General features: G+C 38.2%; 1 protein-coding gene across 1 annotated transcript in view; it reads right to left on the bottom strand.

Annotated features, from left to right (window-relative positions):
- Positions 1-385: 385 nt before the first annotated feature.
- PARG (poly (ADP-ribose) glycohydrolase) overlaps positions 386-23,309 on the bottom strand; it is a 64,846-nt gene continuing 41,922 nt past the window's right edge. The window contains exons 10-17 of the mRNA XM_009893041.1: positions 21,246-21,306; positions 20,491-20,566; positions 17,679-17,826; positions 12,076-12,154; positions 11,166-11,274; positions 7,443-7,548; positions 1,956-2,084; positions 386-858 (exon numbers count right to left, since the gene is read on the bottom strand). Of these exons, the coding sequence (XP_009891343.1) occupies positions 695-858; positions 1,956-2,084; positions 7,443-7,548; positions 11,166-11,274; positions 12,076-12,154; positions 17,679-17,826; positions 20,491-20,566; positions 21,246-21,306 (872 nt within the window). The 3' untranslated portion in view covers positions 386-694. The remainder of the gene's footprint in view (positions 859-1,955; positions 2,085-7,442; positions 7,549-11,165; positions 11,275-12,075; positions 12,155-17,678; positions 17,827-20,490; positions 20,567-21,245; positions 21,307-23,309) is intronic.

Genomic DNA, 23,309 nt, shown 5'->3' with positions numbered 1-23,309 from the left:
ACCCTCCCATACTTCATTTTTTCCTCTACTTCTTCATGCTAACTTTTATGTCTAATTCGATAAAGACAATGCAGTGGTGAAATGCACTATAGCTCCTCCAGAATCTTTCAATTTTTAACCATTTATTACAAAATAGATTAAACCCAGGACATTTTAAGTTAAACAAATGAAAAAGTTGATAAGAACAATGAAGGTACTGGGCCAGTCTTAAGCTGGTAATCAAATTATAACAATTTTCAGTAAGAATAATCATTACAAAGCTTCTCTCTAAAACCATCCCAGGAGTTACATGGCTGCCTGTACTCCAGCACTAAGCTTACATGAGAAATCTAGATAAGGTCTCTGAAAAATAAAGGCAAAGGAGTACAGAGAAATCATCCAAGTCTTTCAGCAATCTCTTGACTGAAATAGAAATATGTACCAAAATATCCTGCTTAACAAGTTATAACACATACCAGATTTACCAAAGAAACCTTTTCTGTACACACACAAACAAGGTTTTCATATATGAAAACATCAAACAAAAAAATCTTGTCTCTCAAAGGTGATTTTGTTTTGTTTGTTTGGGTGTTGTACGTAACTACCAACACAGCCAATATATATTAAGTTCAGCCAATTCATATGTTACACCCAGCAATTCAAACAATACACCAGTGGAAGGAGATGAACAACATACTGATCAAATACATTTATTTTAATCCTCAAAGCACAACCCTTTTTCTTCATCATCATCAGTAGAATCTGCATAGGACTCAATGGTGTTGTATATGAAAGAGTACAGCTTGACATCTGGTCCTGAAGTAGAACAGCTTCTGCATTCTTCATTGTAGTATCTCAGTAACAGCCTATAAATGTCCCCTTAAAAGTGAAAAGAAATAATTTAAAAAAAATAATATGTAAGACCATGCCATAAGAAGAATGTGTGACTGCAACTGAAGACAAGAAAGGCACACTCACACTCAGACAGTGGTTAGAACATCTCTTTAAGTGAGCACTGAAAGAGGAGGTAGACAACTGTATCAGGGGAGCACAACTGTTTCCAAGTTTGTCTCCCTGTCCTGGTTTTGGCTGGGATAGACTTAATTTTCTTCCTAGTAGCTGGTATAGTGCCGTGTTTTGGATTTAGTATGAGAATAATGTTGATTACACACTGATGTTTTTAGTTGTTGCTAAGTAATGCTTTTACTAAGTCAAGGACTTTTCAGCTTCCCAGGCTCTGCAGTGAGAAGGTGCACCAGAAGCTTGGGGGCAGCGTAGCCAGGACAGCTGACCCAAACTGGCCAAGGGGGGATTCCATACCGTATGACGGCACGCTCAGTATATAAACTGGGGGAGTTGGCTGAGGGGTGGCAGTTGCTGCTTGGGAACAGGCTGGGCATTGGTCAGGTCCCTCAACTTTCTGCTGAGCTTTCTGCACCAGCTATCCGGACATGAGGCTTGCACATGTACTACTTACAAACATATTGCCAATTACCTCGTTTTGTGCTTCTGTCCCAGAAATTAAAGACATTTAAAAGCCACAGCGGGGCGATGGATACACAGCTTTTCTTGTATTGCTACTGGATAACACATCTGACTACTAACTCATCTTGCAGGATCAAGCCAGACCCTCTATAAGACAAATCTATATCATGAATAGATAAGCAGATTTTCCCTTTATAAAGCATTTTGAGTTACATTAAAAACTTTTGCAAACCTTCTCTCTACCACACATGTCCATATTTTCCAAATTCTGGACCATAACTCCCAAGTGAGTTAACAAAAGGATTCTATAAGTCTTCTAACAGATTAACACTGTGCAGCTGACCCTGAATAAGAAGAGTTCCACGCTTTGGAAACACTGAGAAGCATTTGCTTGTGTTCAGGACTTGATAACAATAATTCTTATTGGACAACTTCCACGGACAGAGATGGTTAAGTCTCTTTGCTGCATGCACAGACTTGTTTATGCTCACCAATAGTTTGGCCCTTCTCACAGAGAAAAGTGTGCATGCTGTAAATATCCCGCATCAGCTCCACATCTCCAAAGGTAAAATAAACAACATCACGTCCAGCCTCAGCAGCTGCCAGTATCTGTATTAAGGCTGAAACAACAAAAGAGATTACACACATGAATACAGGATAAAACAATTTGCTGAAGAGAAAAACACAGCCTAAGTTTACAGCAAGTAATCATATCACCCATCTCCAGTTGAACTCCGCAAAGCAATTTGAACAATGGGTAGATAAGTATTACTTCCACTTTTAAAACAAAGTAAAGAATACTGGGCACTACAGCTCTCGAAGTATTCTGCTGGAGTCACTAATGACAATCACCCTTACTTTCCAGATAAACAATGTGCTTAAAAATCAAATGGGTCCATGTCCAGCCCCAAGCAGGATGCAGCCACTAATTATCCAATAAACAACAGCATAAGATGAGAGAGCACCATCTTACATCCCAGTTTAAGCTGCTTGCATCGAGTCACAAATAGTGGGGTAAAAAGCATCTCTTAGCACATCACAATTTCCACTCTACCACCCTTCAGAAGGAAGGGACACAACCCTTTCTCTAGGTAAGCTACACAAAGCAGCAGCTGACCCAACTTTTAGGTCCCAAGAGGAGATCTGTGGTTCTGCAGCTTCTTACTGCGCAATTTAAGGTGTCCATCTTACCTATAATAGAAGCAGCATAAAATATGATGGCTCGTTCTGACCTATAAAACATGGGCGGCCATGCCAGGAATGCAATTCACATTATTTAATTTTCAGCTTTATGTCAAACTTGCTGGACCAACCTGCGTCCCAAGTTCTGTCAATTGCTAACGTTACAAAAAGATTTTGTTTTTCTATATGGAAAAGAAGAATGCTTCCTATCTCAGAAACAGATTTTTGAAGGTTCATCTTGAGAAATCCTTTGGGGATTGATCAATGGTCCAGCTGAGCCAAGCTAATGACCCACTGCAACTGGAGAAAGTGGCTCTGGTCCAGCTACATTTCCTCCCTTCTCACCCACCTCCTGACTTTTCTGCAGCTCTCAGGTGCTCATCAGACATGTCACTGAGCCAATTCCATTCCCCAACCTGGCAGAGAAGTTATACAACAAAACAATAAAAGCTGATTGCTTTCTGCTAGATCAGCAGTTGAACTGGCTGAGTGAAGGGTCTGCCAAGAACCAGAGCTGATGCAAGGGAGGGCACCAGATCATACAGCCAAGAACAAGGAAGGGGAGAAGAAAAACCAGGACCCTTTTAGGTAGCACCAAACTATTAGAAGAGCGCAGCTTTTTCACCAACCAGTACTGCGAGGCTGGAGTGTCACAGCTGCATGCAATCAATCACACATTCGTTTCAGGTAATGTTGCAACAGTCCAAATAACGGACCCCAGCAACTACTTCATCTGTTAGACCTTTTCTTATTTCGGAGTCTATGGGTGTGATTCCGATATTAATTCTTTCCTTTTCTACCCAGTAGAGTTAATTAAAATGTGATTAATATTGTCTTTGTAAAGATTAATTTTAAATAAAACAGCATACATACTGCATTACCACCTGCTAGTGGAAACTAAATAGAAAGCTGTCCATAGCTCAGCTCAAGAATCTTTCATATTTTTAAACAGAGACCTAATAAAATACTGCGTTCTTTAATCAAAAAAACCTCTTGTAAACCCATAGCTAAAATTATAAATTACATGAATCACATGTGAAATTAATCTCAATCTGGGAATGATATTTTAATTAAACTACTGAACCAGCTGTGGATTTGGTAAAGCTTCAGTAGTTCAGCTTTTAAAGGGTCTAATTAACTAGCTTGCATAGGGGAACAGAACCTAATGAATCTTATTATTCATTCCAAACAAACAATGCGGTTTCACTTTACAGAAGATATTAAAAATATCCTACTGTTTATTTTGAAGTGCTATAAATCTTATGAAATGAGAGTCAACATTTCTGTCAAGAATCAGGCTTCACAATCTGCTGAGCATTAATGATATATACAATGCCATGTGAAAATTTCATGCTACCAGCACAGAAAGGAGCATCACAGGAAGAGCAATAGAGCCTGCCAAATAGGGGACTGGAGGGATTTGGGCTCTCTTGCCCCTTGCACAGCTGATGTGATCCTATTTAACTCCTCTGGACTTGCCCATGAAGAAACAGCTGTGCTGATGTACCTTTTTCTACCACCCAGCAAGGGTGGTAGAAGCGTAAGACAAATCCCTCTGGGGATCCAACTATCCTCACAGGCCCTACATATCCAGTCCTTTATCCAGAGGAAAGGACGTTATCACCAGGGACTCCCCTACTGTGGTACCACTACAGCAGCGCAGCCAAAGTCCAGAGATCGGTGCGAGGAAAGTGGCACTGGAGACACAGCAGGGAGAAGCAGAATGAAACTGCACGACTGCAGGCGCTGCAATGCTGCTCTGGGTTCAACACCCAGTCCTCCTTGTGTCGCTGCTTATCGGGTAAGTTCAGAACTGCAGTACTATCGCAGCAGCCCCTCAATATCGCATGCGTTTACACGAGGCAAAATGCATGCTTTTCTCTCCTTCCACTAATCCTACAAGGGCCTTTTTAAATCTGATGGCAGTCTTCCTATTGAACTTTATTTTCTCAGATAAATAAGATCACCAATTCAGCTAAAGAGTACTTTCTCACAATTGTTAGAAGTTAAATTTGTGTGTTTATGAGATGCCTCATCAGATCATCTCCTGTGCGTTTTCAATAAAACAATACTTCCCCAATCTTTTGACAGTTGCATAGCCCCTGGAGCAAGTAATTGTTAAATTATCCTCTGGTTTGAAAAGCAAGACAAGATCTTCCCAAATTCTCCCTGTTGCACAAACATACATTTTTCAGTATTTGAACCCTTTAGATTATACTAAAATTTTGTGGAAATATCCTAACTTAGCTGGAATCTGCCTAGTTTACATACCAGGTCTTTAATTTATAAAGCCAAATTATGTTCTTCCTCCCTCAAGACGACTTTAGTTTTTGCATCATCTGTGACCTTGAGGGAAACTGTATTTTATACACAATCACATTCCTTTAATTCATGACTGAAAAAATAATGAGCAAATATCATAATGCATTATGGCACTTATCCAGTTATATCCAATTACATCAAATACTTTGCAGGTTCTGAAGTCTCCGTTACAGATGCAGATACTACTTCTGAAAGGATAAGGGTGTGGGTGTATATTTAAGAATATTTTAAATCTTGCTTTTTTCATTTAACTATGAAAACTATTTTGTCTTTGCAATACACTGTCAAGCCTATGTAGTTAACAAAATCTATTTATTTGGGCTCAGTGAAACCGTGATATTGATAATCTCAGAGTTTTCTAAAACATATTCTGGAATGAAGAATTTATGACTCCCTATGAACTGTAAAAGATTATTCTCCAGTGTAAGAAATTTGCTTATAATGAGGTGAAACCATTGAGAGAATCTGCAGTTCAGAATAACCCTATACAGCGTTTTTTGAACAAAAGGGAGAAACACCTTTAGCATTTATGACTGTGCAGGGAGTATCTGTGAACTTCATTTAGTTATCGCACATCAAATGCAATTCTATTCTGACAAAAACACACATGACAAACTACTGTAGTCTTTTCACAGCTCACAGTTAAACAAACAAAAAAAAAGCATGAAGCCATCTTGTTTCTAGTCAGTGTCAGCTCAGAGGAAAAGCATCACGTACTAAATGACTAGCTCCATATCCCATAGCATATCACTGTCGTTTAATTCTCTTTATTAAGTATTGATTTTTCAAAGGCAACTAAGAAATTAAGCTGAGTTTACAAAGAGTAACTTAAGTGCAAATTAAACCAATGTCTGTCTTTGTAAGGTCTGCCAAAAGAACAGGAGAAAACTTCAGAGTACACACATAGATTTAGATGAAGTTTTTCTAACAGCAGCAGTGCTGTAAACTTGCTGTTAAGTATTAATTCTCGCAGACTTTGCAAAAATAAATAAGGTTGATCCAAAAATGGAGGAAAAGTTACATAAATGAAAGCTCAAACTAAAATATTAAGTTAAAATATAACTGAGAGAATGTCCGAGTCTTTACATGCACTTGTTCTTCCTGGAGTTCATATCCAAGTGACAAAGCACCACATCTCATGGCTCATTTCATTGTCTGCATCAAAGACTTTTCGTATGGGTTACCTCACCAAATGGACTCAGCTCTGAGTCTTTGCCAGTATGCTTCGGTTTTGAGCTCTGAGCGATGGGGAGAGGAAGTAAAGCATTGTAATGAGCAATCCCTATTCTAAAAGTCACATCCAATGTTAAATAATGGCTTAGATCAGATGAGCCCTATTTTTATCAGAAACCCATACATTAAAAAAATATACATGGGATATTACAGTTCAGATCCAAGAGGAGGCTTTATACAAATCAAAGCATTTATTAAACCTTCCTAACATAATGATAGTCAAGTATGATCAGATCCTGCAGTAAACACTACTTCTGATATTGATGATCTGCACTTGGCAGCCCATTTTATCTAATGGAAATCAAAAAACAACTGTCAGGAAATCAATGAGCGTTGAGAAAAAAAAAATAGATGTTTGATGAATAAAACGCATTAAGAAAGAAAACTAATGAAGCTAGTAGCCTGATGATTGTTTGTCTCAATGGACCTACCTAAAGCTGTTCAGAAAAACAAATTTTAAATACTCTCCAAATGTTTGAAAACAAGAAAAATGTAAATTTCTACTTAGAACTATATGAATCAGACTATCAATTTAACTGTCAGGATCCATCAATTCTTGACTTGATGGGAAAAAGTCTTAAATGAATGTAGGCATGCGGTATCTGCCACATTATAAATACTCTAATTAAAAACAAAAGAACATGAGAAAGTGAGTGATATAGCAGGCAAGTTAGCAAAGAAAGGAGAATGTCTGAGTCACTGGAAACCTCTCTGGCATACAGCAATATATTAAGGAGCAAACCTAAACATTAAGCATTGCCAGCAAGTTTGGGAAGCCTTGCAGATTACCAGGTACTTCAAACAGCTTTGCAGAGATAGAAATTTTAGACATAACCTAAAAAGACTGCTCCAGAAAGGTCAAATGATTTACATTACTGAGAACTGCAATGAACTTGTTCTTTTGTGAACTAATATTGCGTGTCTGTGCTTTTGAAGGTGCTACAGGTCCTTGTAATCCCAACATTTCACCATCACGTACTTACCTCAAATTTTAAACTGAAAATAGCATATGAAAACAGCACGCATTTTTGTTATTTAAGGCCACGTTACTCGGCCTAAAGATCAAAACTAATGAACCAGTTCCACGGACAGCTTAACTATTATTCCAATTCTTGGCTAAAATGTATTAATTCAAACAAAACCAGAAAGTGTACCTGAACAGCAAAAAAAAAAAATCAGGCCACGAATCAAAGTCTAAGTGATTCGATTTATTTGGACATTAATGAATTGCTACAATTTACCTTTTAATCGGGAGTCCCCTCCAAAGGCACCACATCCCCAGTTTCCTGTGGCTATTGCAGAGAGGTGTTGAGGTGGAACATTGGGTCGGGAGAAGCCACAGTAGGCCTGCAGGCAGACAAGAGTCAGAAGAAGTTGACAGGCAATCTGTTGCGGCATTTTCAAACAATAAGATGATAACAATAACCAGAACTGTCTTCTAGCACTACCAAACTACTTCAATACACCAAGGCAGGAAGAATTTTGCCTTATTTGGATCCAAGTTAAAAATTAGATATGAGTGCTGACTCCTAATGGAATTCATTGCAGCTACAGGAAACTTTTCAGGATACCCAGAGCAGAGAATAATAGTAGATCATATCATGTTTGTTGCTTTTTGGCCCATTTAGCATACATTAGAGGTGAACTACCGTGTCCAGTATTACTGAAACTTCTCAAAACTGAAAATAAAATACAAAATGGCATCTCAGAATACAGGCCTCATGCAGTAAAAGAGGGTAGGATGAAAAAGTGTGATATTCACTATGAAATCTTGAGTAAAGGCAGGTGCTTCCATGTATAGAAAAAAGGATAAATCTCTTTGGGAACTTTTCCAACAGTACAAAAATGTATTGAATTGGTACAATTGCCTGGTACAGATTGAAGTATTTGCAGTTTCACTCCAGTCTGATCTAAGTTGCAAATTCAGACTTCTGTTAGTTATAGTTTAGCAGGGTACCACGACACAGAGTTTGCATAAGGAGCACCGACACATCATCAGGTGCATGCAGCTTCTTGAGCTCCCTCAAGTCAGAGCTATTAGTGTGCTTCACGTCCAAAGCATGTTTGTATGAAACCAGGGGGCCAAAGCTATTACTCTGGCTGCGTGGCCAATAATTCTTCCAATTCCATCCTCCCAGCAAGGGAAATGGATCAGTGTTGCAACAGAATGCCATTTTCTTTTCAGCTTTTACTTAACGGGCATGTATTTCTCAACTTGCCAGGACATGGAAAACAAAAACTGTCCTGTCAGACACAGTGAGAATGTCAGCAAATACGTGGGAGGACTTCAGCAGCCATGAAGAAAAATATCTAAGTAAGTGCTCCCCTATGGTTTTTCATAGTAAATAAAGGATAAAGATAAAACTAATCACTTTTTTTTTCTTTAAAAAGAAAAAAAGAGACCACGCACCAGTATTTTAAATTGGTTTCACCTAGCAATACAGGAACACGAAAGCTTTCTGTGCAGTTTTTAAAGCAGTTGCTCCCATATGGGAAGCAGAAGAACCATTCCTTTTAACTACATAAATGAATCTGCTTTTAAGTTGCAGACAACTTCAAATATATGGTATCTCATATTTAGAAACTGTGTGATGCTTACAATTGGTTTGTTTTCATATAAAACCGTTCTTACAGTTAACACTGTTTAAAACATAACTCTTCTGGATACCATCATTCCTAGGGAAGCATTTCTTGCCCAAGATGAAGCTGTAGCTTTTTTTTTTTAATTGGTGACTATCAAGATAGCCTTAAAATGACATTTATGAGCGGCAATTGCAAGCCAGTTGTTCCTTAGGATTTGGAAAGCGGAACTTGCAACTGGAAAAACTGTTGTTAGTGAGAGCCTTTATCAGGAAATAATTAACTCAGGCCTAAAGTTTTCTTTAAATACCAATCAGTCCTCATCAAACAACATCAGCCAAACCGACACACTGTATAAAAGTTGTGTGGATCTACCATAATTTATTTAAAAATCCAAACGCAATCAATAATATTGAAAATTGTGGGCAGATCATAAATTCACTAGAGTAGGTAATTCGAATTTTGTACTGAGATAGCACTGAAGCTTACAGAATTTATTTACTGTCTTTTTCAGGGCTAATTTCATTACCAACCATGAAGAAACAAGCTGATGAATATTACTTTAGTCAAAATGCTAAGGTTTTACAACTAAATTAAATTAATCATTCAGTACTGTACATCATTTCCAGGAGGAAAAAAAATAAAAGATTAGCTTTCAGGTATATTTCCTTTCCCTTTCCAGCTGAGAATTAGGAACACACTGCCCTGTGTTTGAATTTATTTAAAATGCATCCTATATTATTCTATACCCTCCTATACTACAGAAAGCAGGAGTCTTTAACAATGGTAGTATCATGCCCTTATATTTAACACCCCAGCTAAAGCAGAGGCGCACTCCATCTATACAGATAGAAGCACACAAAGCAGATTTTAGCATTAGCATGTTTTGAACCCAAATATAAGCACACTAATATAGTATAATTGCATAAACATACTGGGCAACAGCCCAGTAAAAATAGCATTGCCATTGCTATAACAAGCCACAGACCTGTCATTACCTATGCCTTATACTAACCATGCGAGGTCCTCATTCTGGCCCATTAGCCTTCTTATCAACTTAGGAAAATTTGCTACATGAACTGGAGATTGATTCCAGACGTCTCTTGTTAGGATATAAAATTCATGCATGGGATAACAGCAAAGGCCTTGAAACCATTGGCACAGGTTGAAAGCTAAGGTCTCAGAACTATAAACAGCTCACTGATGGCAATTACTAGTCATTGCAAAAGTATGACCTCAAGAGCTGGGAAAAGACTGCTTTAGCTTCAATAAAAGCAGCAGCAAAGCAAGAAGAAAAACAAATAACATGAAAAACTCAGCCATGAAACATGATAAAGCACCTGTCGTGGCTTGGGAAAGTAACCCCATGTTCCCAAACATTATTGCAGCACGTAGTCCAAGGGCAGACAGCAAGGACTGGGAAGCATCTAGAAACTCAAGTACCTTATTTAAGGCTAAGATCTGAAATTAGGGAGGGCAGGGGACAGAAAAAAAGATGCCCACCGCGGTTCCAGCTTCCCTTGTCAAAGAGCTCTTCAGCCTGGCAACTTTGATGACTAAGACTATCAAGGCCCATAGCCGTTGGAGCCAACTATGCAGCTTTGCATACGCACAGCTAACCCAGAGTAAGGTCACGGGCCGACTGCTTTGAATGCGTAGTAACAATGACGTGTGAGAATTATTAGTAGTAAATGTGCTGTTTCTGAATGTCAGTCCGAAAGTTTAGTTCAAAGGATTAAAACTGGCCTGATTTCTCAGTCTTCTGAACACCCCCATCACTGCAAGTTCTAACTGGCATGTATATTCATATAATCGTTTGCAACAGCCCTTACAGCTATTGTGCAAATAAAGATAGGAGATCTATGAACAGCTGGACCTGACTGCAGGACATTAGTATATGAAAAGATAAACTCTCAGGTAATATGACAATACTCCAAGAGGAAACAAGAAAGGTGGAAGAAAAACAAGTGGCACCATATTTATGAACTGTCCCTGTGTTAAAACATGAGGCACCCCCTTTTTCACCTTGACTGGAGGGCTGAGTAGGATCCAGCAGAGCCAATCACAGTAAGAGAACTTAAAATCATAATTAGGAGGAGGACAGGGAAGACTTAAGAAAAAGTATATCCAAATTTCATATGTATTTATGAAAGTTAAATAAAATACACCTTTGAATAGTGTATCAAAGGATAAGAGTCATTCTATTTGACAAGTTTCTGCTTTAACATTGGCCAGCAAAACCTTGAAGACTACACCTTTTATAAGGGACACAACTAAGCAAGAACTTCCTTAGCTGAAGATAAAAATGCAAAAATATTTGAAAAGGTACTCTAAACATTAATGAAACAGCCTTAGACTGCAGGCCGTTGTAAGAAGTTACTGGCCTTGTTGAGCTCTCTTCTAATTTTCTCTGGACCAAACTGATCAAGGAAACGTCTGAAGTGAAATGCATCTATAGCAACAATTTCAGTGTAGCGTCGCTGCCATTCATCCCTAAAATTGGAGGAAGGAGAAAAATAGATCACATTAGTTGTTAAATATTTGCCACAAAATTATGATGCGAAACGAGCAATTCCCTGCACAGCTTCTCTGTTAGAAGCAGGTAGAAATGTGAGCTCATAACAGCCAATGGAGCACCTTTTTTCTTTGTGGGTCAAGAATAAAAGTAACATCAGAAATGAGACAGGTCTCCCTATACGTTTAGAAATACTCTGGCTAGACTTTGGGCACACGTTGAAACAAATCTAATTACACAGCACTATTTATTAAGTACGTAACAACACCGCAAGGTCAAAGAAAAGAACTTTGGCTCTCTGCCTTCCTCCAACATTTAAATGAGAGTACATTGTGTACGTTTCTATACCAAATGGGCAATTTTGTGCATACACTACGGTAACATTGTTGGAGAAATAAATTCAAGAGCTCAGAGCTTTCAACTCAGATTCACAATATTAAAATCTTATTTTGCCACACATCAGCTGCACTGTGGCCCCCGAGGTATCATTGTCAAACTTCTTGTGACGTTACAATCCACAGTTCAGTCAACTTAAAAATTTGGATTAAATACACATAACTGTAAAAGATGTTGGTTTAAGTCCTGACATATCGCAGGTATTAGTATTAGTATCTCATTATTAATATAACTCTCTCAGCTTGTGGGCTCTACTGAAGAGAGCAGGATCAAACAGTCAAATTCTCTATTAAGGCAAATGCTAGGAAATACTTAAAGCACCAAGGTTGCACATTTATACATTTATTTATTCTATCACTTGAAATATTTATGTGGAACTTTACCTTGGGGTCTTATCTTCATGGCTTCTTGCCCACCGGTAAGTTTCTGCATAGCCTGTGTACTCACTGTACTGCTCAGTACCTGAAACAAATGATTTTCTGTATTACATACAAAATATGTACATATTTTTTTCACTTGGCAAATCTTTCATAGGAATCACTGCTTCTCCAAATGAACACAGCTCTCAGAAGCAATGGAAAATAGAGATTCATATCTGCACCAAGAATACAAGATATTCCGAACCAGTAGAAGTTTCTTTTCCACAGATGATACGTAGCATCCACCATAGAACATTACAAGTGCAGATCTATGTATGCTGTCCAGTATATAACAAGAAGATAGTTTTCAACTTTGCCACTCTCAAGTTTGATGGCTTCTCAGTAAAATGCCCATCATCTTTGAAGTTTTCCTGGCTAATATCTGGTTAACAAAGACTGCGAGCCTTTGTGCCACCAGCATTTTGCTTTTCTTTTTTCAGACTACTGCCTGTAAATAGGATGGTAAGATATAGTCACTCCACTATTGAAAACACGGCAACCCTACTTCATCACAATTTAGCAAATGTCTGGGGCTGACAGTTTAGGAAACATGAGACAAAAACTAAAGAGATTCAAAAGTGTATATGGTGAGCTGTATGTTTATACGTATCTCTAAGGAGTTGTATTTCTCTAACAAAATTAAAAACCATCAAGCCAAAGAAAACCCCGATGGTCAGAAACCAAGCAGATTTCCAACACACCAGTGTGACCCAATTTGTTGCCCTACAGTCTCTTGAGAGCAACCTTACATTAGGATAGGTAGGAGTGTTAAGCTTCCTCATCCCATTGCTCAATAAATCACCATCCCTTGTTTTCCTTTCGTTTTGCGTTTGTTCAGCGTGATTCCTGCACTATGGTTCCTGACAGGAATTCCCAGATATCACAGCAATTAATGGCACTGAATGGAGTGAAAAGCCACTGCTCTCAGCTACGGCAGTTAGTACCAAGAAGCTACTTCTGTAAAAGCTTGAGGACCCACAAAACCATGGTCCAGAACATACTTGGGTGCTCTGTGAAGGCGGCCAGCAGGGTATCTTGGCAAGCATTAAGGGCTGTAAGAAAGTAGCACATTAAGACCTCCAGTAATTAGCTATTATGCTCTACGGTGTGAACTTCTTTTCAAAGGTTTATCCCAAGACCAAGGACAGAGTTCTAACTGAGAGTAGGGACCATAACCTAAGAGGCTGCCTTTCACCTCATTTTACCGTATTTCAGGACCTCGCTGAAAAACCTGGGGATGCACAAATGCTTCAAAGAAAGCTCCTAAAGCAACGCCATAGCAAAATCACAACTTTCCCCCCTGTTTTGAGCTCACAATAGCTGAATTTCAAAAGTGGAGGACTGAAAAGAATACCTTGTTTGGAAAATTTCAGTTCATACAGGTATGGTTTGGCACAAGTTATAAACCGTAAGAGTAAGAAGAGAACTGTTAAGCAATCCCTGAATTAGAAATAGTGACACCAGCTATGCCTATAAATATAACAGAAAAATAGGTTTTAGGAAGACCTGTAAGCTGACAGCACAAAACATTTGATTACTAAGACAACAGTAGTGCCTAACTATTGCACAGATCAGTGATACTCTGAGAATACAAATGTCTAAATTCAATTTCAAAGTTTTTCAATCTCTAAATAAAATAAAAAAGGTTGAACAATCAGAAACCTAAACCACTTTTAACCTCACCTGACAAGGGAATCTGAATGCTGAATTTTGAATTTACCCAAATTTATTTTACCTGAAAAGACTTATCAACGCTTCTTTAACTTAGCTGCCTTATTATCCACTCGGTATTTATTTAGATTTGTCTAGATGATTAACCATACTGAGGGCACACAAATTTCAATCACAGCTATTTTGAAAAGTTGCTTCGCAAAATGAGTAGGATGGTAAAAGTTTCCTCACCAAGAATTAACCTCCTGTTACAAAATCAAAGTCATCAAAATTGTGATGGCAGAATATGCCTATATATTCACACACATTCATGCTCTTGTACAAAGGACAACTGCGAACAGCTTAAGTATTCAGAAGTCAGCCTTCTAATCAAATTGTAGGCTATCAACCTTCACTAAGACTTTTCCTGATGTAGGTAAAATTCAGATTTACCGATATGCTTGGAAAAACGGTCTGAGCAAATAGTAAGAAAAGACAGACAAGGGAAGCATGTGACTTTTCTGACAGCTCTCTTTAGGGGACAATGTAGCAAATCTTCCAACTCTGAGAAGGATGCATTTCCTTTGGTGTCTAGCACGTGGGAAGTAAAGACTAGGTTATCAAGTTATTGTAACAGCACAGATTAAATGACAGTCAGAGTATTAAGCTGATTTTTCTGAGGTTCATTGTTTTCATTAATTTTTACGGAAGTGCAGTGCCTGATGACAAAAGCACCAGAAAACAAACAAATAAGCAAATACATATATATATATATATATATGGGAGGAAAAAAAAAAATCAATAACAGAGAAACTCAAAAGAAATCACAGGAACTCTAAACTCATGTCCCAAAACCCCAGAGTTAATGAAAATCAATGGCTTTTCAGAAGTGAAGCTCTGGAAATGCGTCAGACAAAAATGGTTATTCAACTGACAGCACTTTTGCCTGTGAACTATTGGGATACAGACTGCTGCTGCTGGGAGAACAGAAGCAGCACGGGATAAATTGCATATGCTAATGTTTCTGGTGAATCTTTTTTCTTCCCATTAAAACAATAAAGAGGTAAAAAAAGCCAAGCCACAAGTACAGCATAATAGCACAGTTCCATCAGAACTTGAAAAAACAAACTACTAAATAAACTAAAAAAGCCTACTAAAGTCAAAAGAAAGTATATACAAGTATCTTTCAAAAAGATACTTGTAATAGTTACAGCATCAAACAGTGAAATTGCCAAGTGGTAGTGCTTATGGGACCTCATGAAACTAGAAAGAGTTGCAATTATTACTAAACATACCCCTTTCTCAGACTCCTTAGTCTAGCTTTCTATTTGCATAGGATCTGTATGGCATTATAAAGTTCCCAGGGATTGGGAAAAAACCCACCAGACTGTCCCTCTAGTATTTCTTATGAGCTAGAAATTATACCTCTGAGGAGGCAGTATCACTAGCACTGAATAAAAAGGAGTACATGTGAAAAGCGCAAGAGTACAGTTTTGTAGTCACCAATATAAATGCCCATTTACTGCCAAGAGTGAGCAGAAGGTCCTTCTCTCCCTTTCAACCAGTTCTGATCCTTATCTTGCACCACCATTAGTCTTCTGGCTCTCCAGACAGCAGCACAATCAACCTGCTAAATCCAGATGAAAACCAATCTTTCCTCTCTGAGTAAATTTTCAGCTGAACCAATTACCTGTGCAGTGAACGAGATCAGATAATGTGCTTACGAGTCTGAAAATGCAAGGCTAACATGTGGTCAGGACTGGCCGTTGTTCAATCTGTAGATTTAAAACAAATATGGAACAGCTTCGTCTGCTCTTGATCCTGCCCGAGTATATGTGAACTTAAAGGGGGGGAGGTGGGGGTGGGGGAAAACCTTGAATGAAAAACACTGACGCTTATTCACAGCTCTACCAGAAATGCAGCTGTGGGGATCTCTGGCATTGCTGCTGACATTTCTGTAGGTAGATGTTTGTGTTGAAGAACTTGAATGTTTGCATGACCAGTTCCATATTCATTACAGCACTGATCTTAACCAGATACTGTGCAATCACAACAAATTTAATTTCTCTCCAATTTCTCCGACTCTTCTGCAAATTTAAGCTACACAGTTATCCCCATTAGGCCGCTGAGTCAAGATGCGTCACAAAGAATGTAATTTATCAAGAGGATTGTGACATGCAGTGGAGACTTGGGTAAGAACTGAGGTGGAAGAGCTCCAGGGATGAAATGAAAATGATGGAATGGTCATTTCCATTAGAGAAGAACACCATATCACAAGTACTAATTGCAAAACACTATATAGTACTCAGGAAAATGAAAAGAATATTGCCACAGTGAAAAAAACCCCAAAAACATTCTCACCTTTATTAGTTCATGCCAAATCACTAGTTATTGCAGGGGAATGGAAGAAGGTCTTTCAAAACATTCATTTAGTGTTTTCCCCCAGTCAGTTATTACACAGATGGATAACTGCGCTGTTTTTACCCTCCCCAGAAGAGCCTTACCCCGAGGAAGTACTTCAATACCTTAATCTTGTTATAGTATCATATCCAAAATACACAACAGAAATCAGCAAAGGCCAAGAATTTTCTGCCTTTTTTTTTTTTTTAAAAGGTAATCACGAAAGCCCATTTATCAAAAAGTTTTCTCAGAAAAGACATTAATTTTGGCAGGGGGGAAAAACAAAACTCTGTCTTTAGAAGATTACCAAGCATCAAACTGAAAACAAAATATGCTCTGCCCAGTACAATCAATAGCTCACAACAGAGGAAGATTTGCAAGATTTAAGCTCAGATTTGTCCCGCACACGCAAGGGAAAGAAGAGCTTTAAAAGGACTTTTCCAAGAAACACAAACATCTGTACAAAGTCCTGATTGTTGAGGCAGCTCAGGTAACTCATCCCAACATTTTTACTATAGCAGACTGAACAACACAGAATATACATAATTTATACAGTTTTTTCACAGAGCATCTCTCAGATCAACTGTTTTTTTCTTTCTAGCTGTTCTTTAGAGTAAATAAGATGAGGCCATAATGGGTTTCTATTTTTCAGTCATGAAAAATTCTCACTTTGTTCCTGTATATAGAACTGAGACTTACACAGCAACCTGGACTTCTCCAGTTCTTAATAGTGACATTGGCTGTTTTGATGCCAACTGTTTTGATCCAATGGATAATAAAACATTCCAAGTTTATGACAGAGGTGGAAACAAAAGGAAAACCACTTTCAGCAAAGCACTGGACAGACAGTGCATCTCCATATGCAGCCTCTCAACAACGTACTGGAGAAGTATTTAGGTTTTGATGTTAACTACGAACCCGTAATTAACTTACAAGTAACACAAACACATGTTCATAACTTACAAGATCAAAAACCTTAAGAGACATTTCCTGACTTTCTACTCTTTTTAATGGATGTTGATTTTCTCCTCTTTCAGTTCCTGCCCTTTTTGGTAAACAGAAGGCAGTTCCTCTTCTCAGATTTCTCAATCCCACTGATCACATCAAATGTGACAAACTCCAGACAGGAACAAAAACCCCTCTGCTTTAATGTAACAGATGCATTACCTGCTGGGACCAGCTAAGAGCTGGTAATTGTGGCTTTCACCAATATCACCCAACAGTATTTAGTTTGGCCTACACATTTACATAGGATAAAAAAAAAATTTCTGTCTGGTTGCTGTCACTTTGAGGGTGGTTTTTTTTTTTTGTTTCCTTCACAAAACATCTATTGGATCAGTGGCCCTATGGTCTTAAGGGGTGGGGCGAAGAAGGACTTTGAGGGTGGTATTGACTTTTTTTTCCTTACTTTTTTTTTTTAACCTTACAGCATTTAAACATACTAAACTTCAACTTGAAATATATTTTCTATATATAAAACCAGAATAAGATGTGAAACATTTTGTGTAAAGACTAACCTGTGATGATAAGACATTCATTGTGATCCAAGACTTCAGTGATGAGCCTCGATACAATCAGTTCCGGGTTGATTAAAAACCGAATTTCTTCTTGTACTAGTCCTGCCCCAGTCACACCACCTCCAACAAAACGGTTTGCAAAATCAACCTAATAAAAATATATTCAGTAGAATTATGAGATAAACAAACAGAACAAATCTTTTCATTTACCAAGGTAAAGTCTTTTACAAATTTCAATTCTATTGAAATCTGCTATTATCACTTAAAAAGACAAGCAGCAGGACAGACCCTGATTAACAGCATGCCTTTCTCTTTTTCCTTTCTCCTTCTCAGAAAACTTAAGACAAGTGAGATATTAGACAGCAAAATAAAGTTCTGCATCTAAAACACTCCGAATCCAAGTTTTGTGGGTTTTCATTGAAGAGCACATATTTAAGAATGAAACATATTTCAGTAAATGTAAAAGATGAAAACAGCGAGTTACAGTATTCTTTTTGCATTTTATGGACATTGAAGAATTACTAAGTTGTCCTTTAATAAGCATTCTGCCCCAACTGTCTATACTGAAGCATTTTTAGCTCAGCATTGCCCCTGTACCAGTTGTTTTGTACCTAGAAGAATCTTTTATGAATTATCCTTGAAACGCACTTGAACAAGGCCATTCATTTTGAGGTTTCTGCTTGAAACAAAGAAGCTCTGGACTCTAATTTCTGCTGCAATAACACATATTTTACAAATTACATTTCTATATAGAAAACAGTTTTAAAAGTAGTTAGTTATATATAAATATATAATTTTTAAAAGTCACTTCATCTTTCAAATGCTATTAGCTTCTTACTGTTTTTTATTTAGATAGCTGATGAGAGCACATTTACAGGAGGGGAACAAAAGCTGCTGGAGTGACATGAACATCTGTGTAGATTACCGACTGATTAACAAGTCAGAGTCAAGTCTCACGCACACGGAGAGCCGGCCACTACAACAGCAAGTGTTCCTGAAATCTGGCCTGGAAATATCAATGCACTTCAAACAACTTCAGTTGTTTAAGGTTTGCTGAACTTAACCATGATACAAAAAAGTGACATGAAAACCACCCAGATGTTTAGCACGTCAAGGCCCCAAATGCACTGTAACTGTGCTGAGTAGCCTCACCTTGGGCCCCCATCCTCACCCCCCGGCACATGGCGCCCATACAAACACACCCCCTTGTCCTGGACCTCACCTGAGACATCAGATATGGACCCATGCCCAGCCCTGTCCTCTGCTGATGCCCTCTTGCTGACTAGACACCTAGGATTGACCTCGGTGACCTGACTCATCGCCTTGCATTTGTCTGATGACCACCAGCCTGTCAGCAGAAACTGTTATTGTCACCATCCTGCTCTGCTTGTCCCAGCCAGTGACCCTGCCAGCCTAGGCTGGGGTCACTGTGGACTCCCGGATGGTCGTGTCTTAGTCACTCTGCTCCTCCCTAGAGAGAGCGCTCTTCATCTCAGCAGAGATATTTTCTTTGATGAGACTTGAAATAGCCAGGAGGAAAAATACTACTCCCTAAAGAGTGCTTGAATTTAAGGAGTGCAACAGAAATTTAAACACTACACAAAAAAAACGTAATTCAACCTTCTCTCACCTCTAAGTTTATAGTATAGTTGAATAGAGAGACAGAAGAAAAATGAACACTTGCGCTGTTGCTGAGTTCATAATAATTTCAATGCATGTTTTGAGAGTTTAAGTTTCAGACAGTCAAGAGACATTTTAAAGTTTGAGGAAAAAGCACTGTAGAACACCACACCAGTTACCCACTTCAGCTACGGTCTCATTTAATAGATACATCATATGGATCAAACGACCATGCCCATCAACATTTCCTCTCTGCTCATGAGCAATTTTTGAGCTATGCTACCTGGATGACAACCGTGATATTTAAGCAGCTTATTATTTTATGATTTTTTCCTGCAGCAATACCCACAGAAAGTAAGCTACCTCCAAGACGCCAACTGCTCTGCAAGACCAAAAGCACAACAGTTCCCTCCCTGAGAAATGTAACAGTCTAATTTTGGACAAAACAGAATAAATGCAACTAATTGTACAGTGGAGAATCATTACACATTAACTGTTTTAATAGAAAATTTTGGCATTCTACTGTTCTCTGGCATCTGCTCTTTCCAGAGAAAGTCCTCCTATTCTCCTTCCTCCTCTTCCTTTCCACCACTTGTTCCTAGCTAAAGAAGTCCTAAATATTTTTTGGTAACTGAATTCTAGAAGGCAGACTTCCCCTCCCCCCGCCTTTTTTTTTTAATTACCTAATTTGAAAACTCAAATGTGTTCCTTGCTATAGATATGGACAGGACATCCTCCTCAGGAATCTCTTTTAGCTGACTGGCTCCCAGATCGAAACAGTGACGCTGGCAGCAGCAAGAAAGTCTCCTGAACTACTGACCTGGTCAGTGTCTGGGGCACAAGAATAATTTTTTTAAAATAAACTGAAACCCATGACAACTCATCAAGATCACTGCCTGAAACTTATCTTGTCAATCTTTGATCTAAGAAGACCTAAAAGACCTAAAGCTGTCCACAGCTTGTGATTTTCTGTCAGTCTTTCTGTAACAGGTACATGTGCAAACCCAGATGAGCTGGGGAATACTGACAGTGCTACGACTGCCCACGGAATTAATTTTGATGTTTCTTTTACACTGCATAACAACTTGTCATTTAAGTCAATTGAGGATAAACAAGTAACTTTAAGCTGGCAGACCATAAAAGTATGACACAAACGTGACATAAAGCCACATTTACTGTTATACGTGCTTACCTGTAGCATACCGTGCCCATTGCTTTCAATAGTGCCTTCATAGGTCACATGCAATCTGGACAGCTTTTTCTGAGACCTATCATTGAGGAAAAATATTGTACAGAAAGGACGATTACAGAATCTCCACACAAAGACATCCATTTTAAAAAAAACCTCATCCAACCCCAAATTTCTTACACACCTTAAGCATAAGGTGTTTAAAAAAAAAAAACCCCACCCTGATGTATTAAAGAAAATGCATTTGCCTTTCTGAAACACTTTTTAAAGGTTTAACAGTCAATTTTTCAGTTTCTCCACCTCTTTCACCATAAAACCCCAAATTTGAAATTGGAGTTCTACATTTTTCACACAAGTTTGTCCCACATTAACTTCCTAACCAGCAAGAAAGCCACACCACTTGTGTTTTCATGCTGGTTATCACCCATACTTCATTATATTTCCGGTCATTTCTGAAATCAAGTCATCTCTCTCTTTTTTTTCCCCCCACTCAAGCAACAGCACCAAAGACATTTTACTGTTTTCAAAATTAACTTAAGACTTGTTGGCTTCACAGGCAAACAAACATACTCAAAAACCTCAGCGTGCTCAAACTACTCGTGACAGTTCACGGATTTTTCTCTGTACTTCTCTCTGTAACAATCCATACCAAACATTGTTTTCCGTCAGACTTTCAGGCCTGAATCAATTTCACAGGAATGGGATTTGGTTATCACTGTTTTAAGGAATTTCTTAGATTAACAGGACGTTTAACTTACCTTTCCCAGTCCGGAAACTCCTGGAGACACTGCCTTGTAAACGTCACCAATCCCGTAGGTTCTACAGGCAAACCAACCCCAGAGGAAAATGTATTAACTGCTGGAGCTTTAGTCCTTAGATTATTTTAAGTGGTAAGCTTTTAAAATTGCAAACAAACATCATTCTTGGCAGAAACACATGAGCTTAACTTTCCAAGAGCAGCTTTGAATCTTCCCCTGACAACCCACGCTCAATTTGGAAACAAGTAACATGAAGACCAAAATATTCACTTCTCCCTTTTGAAGTTTTGAGTATTTTTCTTTTTCTAGAACAAAGAAAAGCTATTTCTTAAGTGATTTTCACTTAAACTGTAAACACTACTAAAAAGACTCAATAGTTGAAGTAAAATGTGCTGCCACTTAGAAAAAAAAGAAGTTGTGAACCTTTAGAGGCGACTACTGTGCATTGCCTGTTGACACCGAATAGAGTGCTCAGCCTACGGATGGATGAAGCAGCAGCTCGTATTTCCAAAAAAGCCCTACTATGTCAATAAAGAGGCAGTGTTAGTGGATTCTGAATCAAGCTGTTTTCAGCCCTGCCAGGATGCTAGTGAAATTCACTGTATTTCAACAGAGAGAAGACTCCTGCCCTCAAGAGAAAAAGAAGAGCCATTGCTTGTTGCAGGAAGGATGCATTATCATCTTCTCTCCTTATTTTACTCTAAAAAGTTTAGTTTTGCAACAGAAAGATAGTATTAACCTTTTACTAGGTGATGTCATCCTAATAAAAACTTTGAGACTCATTGCTTCGCTTCAGTAAGTCTACTGCACTGGCTTGTGAAAAACATTCAAAACAGTATGTAAAACACAAACGTATCCTTCCAAAAGCCTTAAATAAGCCGATGCCTTTATCCAAAACTACAGGGCTTTAGGGGAAAAAAAAGGGTTGCTTGCTCTGGAAAAAAAAAAGTGCACAGCTTTCAGCAATTAAGTGCTTTTCCACACGGGAACTCTGGTATTAGTGGTGATATTTTACAAGTTAAGCATTCACCTTTTGAGCACAAAGTCTTCAGCTGATATAGTCTCCACTGTGTTCTTTACAAGGAATTCAATTATCATTTACAATAAAAAGAGTTGCAAAATCATTACAGTAATTTATAGAGGTAAGTTACTTCAGTCTTACTAATTCCTTGGACAAAAAAGAACAAGAAGTCGTGTCTTTTAAAGGTATGATAGGGATTTTTAATTTGAGAAAAGAGCACTCAAGAATCTAATTAAACATTATTTAAAGTTACAACATTAAGAAATCTAATAGGGTAGTTTCATAAAGCATGTTCCCAGCAGATTTCATATGCACAGGGGGGCAGGGACAACTGCATAAATTCAGGATTTGGTTTTCACAAAAGCATTAACAAAGTACAAAAAAATCTAGCGCACTATATCTCTTCTCAGTCCCACACACAGGTCACAATCTACTTTTTACCACAGAGATTTAGTTCTACTGACATTGCTGAAAGTTTGATAGCTGAAACAGGATGTAGCTGCATTTAGTTTGTGGTGAATTAAAACATGAACTGAAGACGGACTGAATCAAGCAAAGGGACTTCTACATTTAATAGTTTAAAGCTGTCTCCTAAAATAAACCCTTCTGAGAGAATAAGAAGCAAATAGTAAAATACTGACATGCAAAGAAAAAGTTTTTAAAAAAATACTGCAATAAGGATATTGCTGCAGATGTGATGTATGCTACTGCAGTAAAATCTCTTTCTCCCCTAAAATACAATAAGCTCTGATACAGTTCTCACAAAAATAAATCTATTTTTGAAAGCTTATGCAGATGTTCAAATTGACGGTAATGACAGAAGATCTGACTACGCACACTAAGGAAAATACCACACTAACTTCTAAAAGAGTTTGGGATATCTCATGTCTTGCTATCATTTGTTATATCTGAACTGGGCAAACTTTATAACAGCATTGCTTTGGAAGAATAGAAGGGAAAAACCTGAAAAATCAAAACAAGTAGGGGAAAATCCCTCAAAACTATGAACATTATAGCCAAAGGACTAAATAAGCATACTGCAG

The sequence above is a fragment of the Charadrius vociferus genome, unplaced genomic scaffold (assembly GCF_000708025.1).
Source record: "Charadrius vociferus isolate BGI_N301 unplaced genomic scaffold, ASM70802v2 scaffold429, whole genome shotgun sequence".
NCBI lineage: Eukaryota > Metazoa > Chordata > Aves > Charadriiformes > Charadriidae > Charadrius > Charadrius vociferus.
Note: the sequence above shows the minus strand (reverse complement) of the source record. Positions and strands in the feature narration are given on the sequence as shown.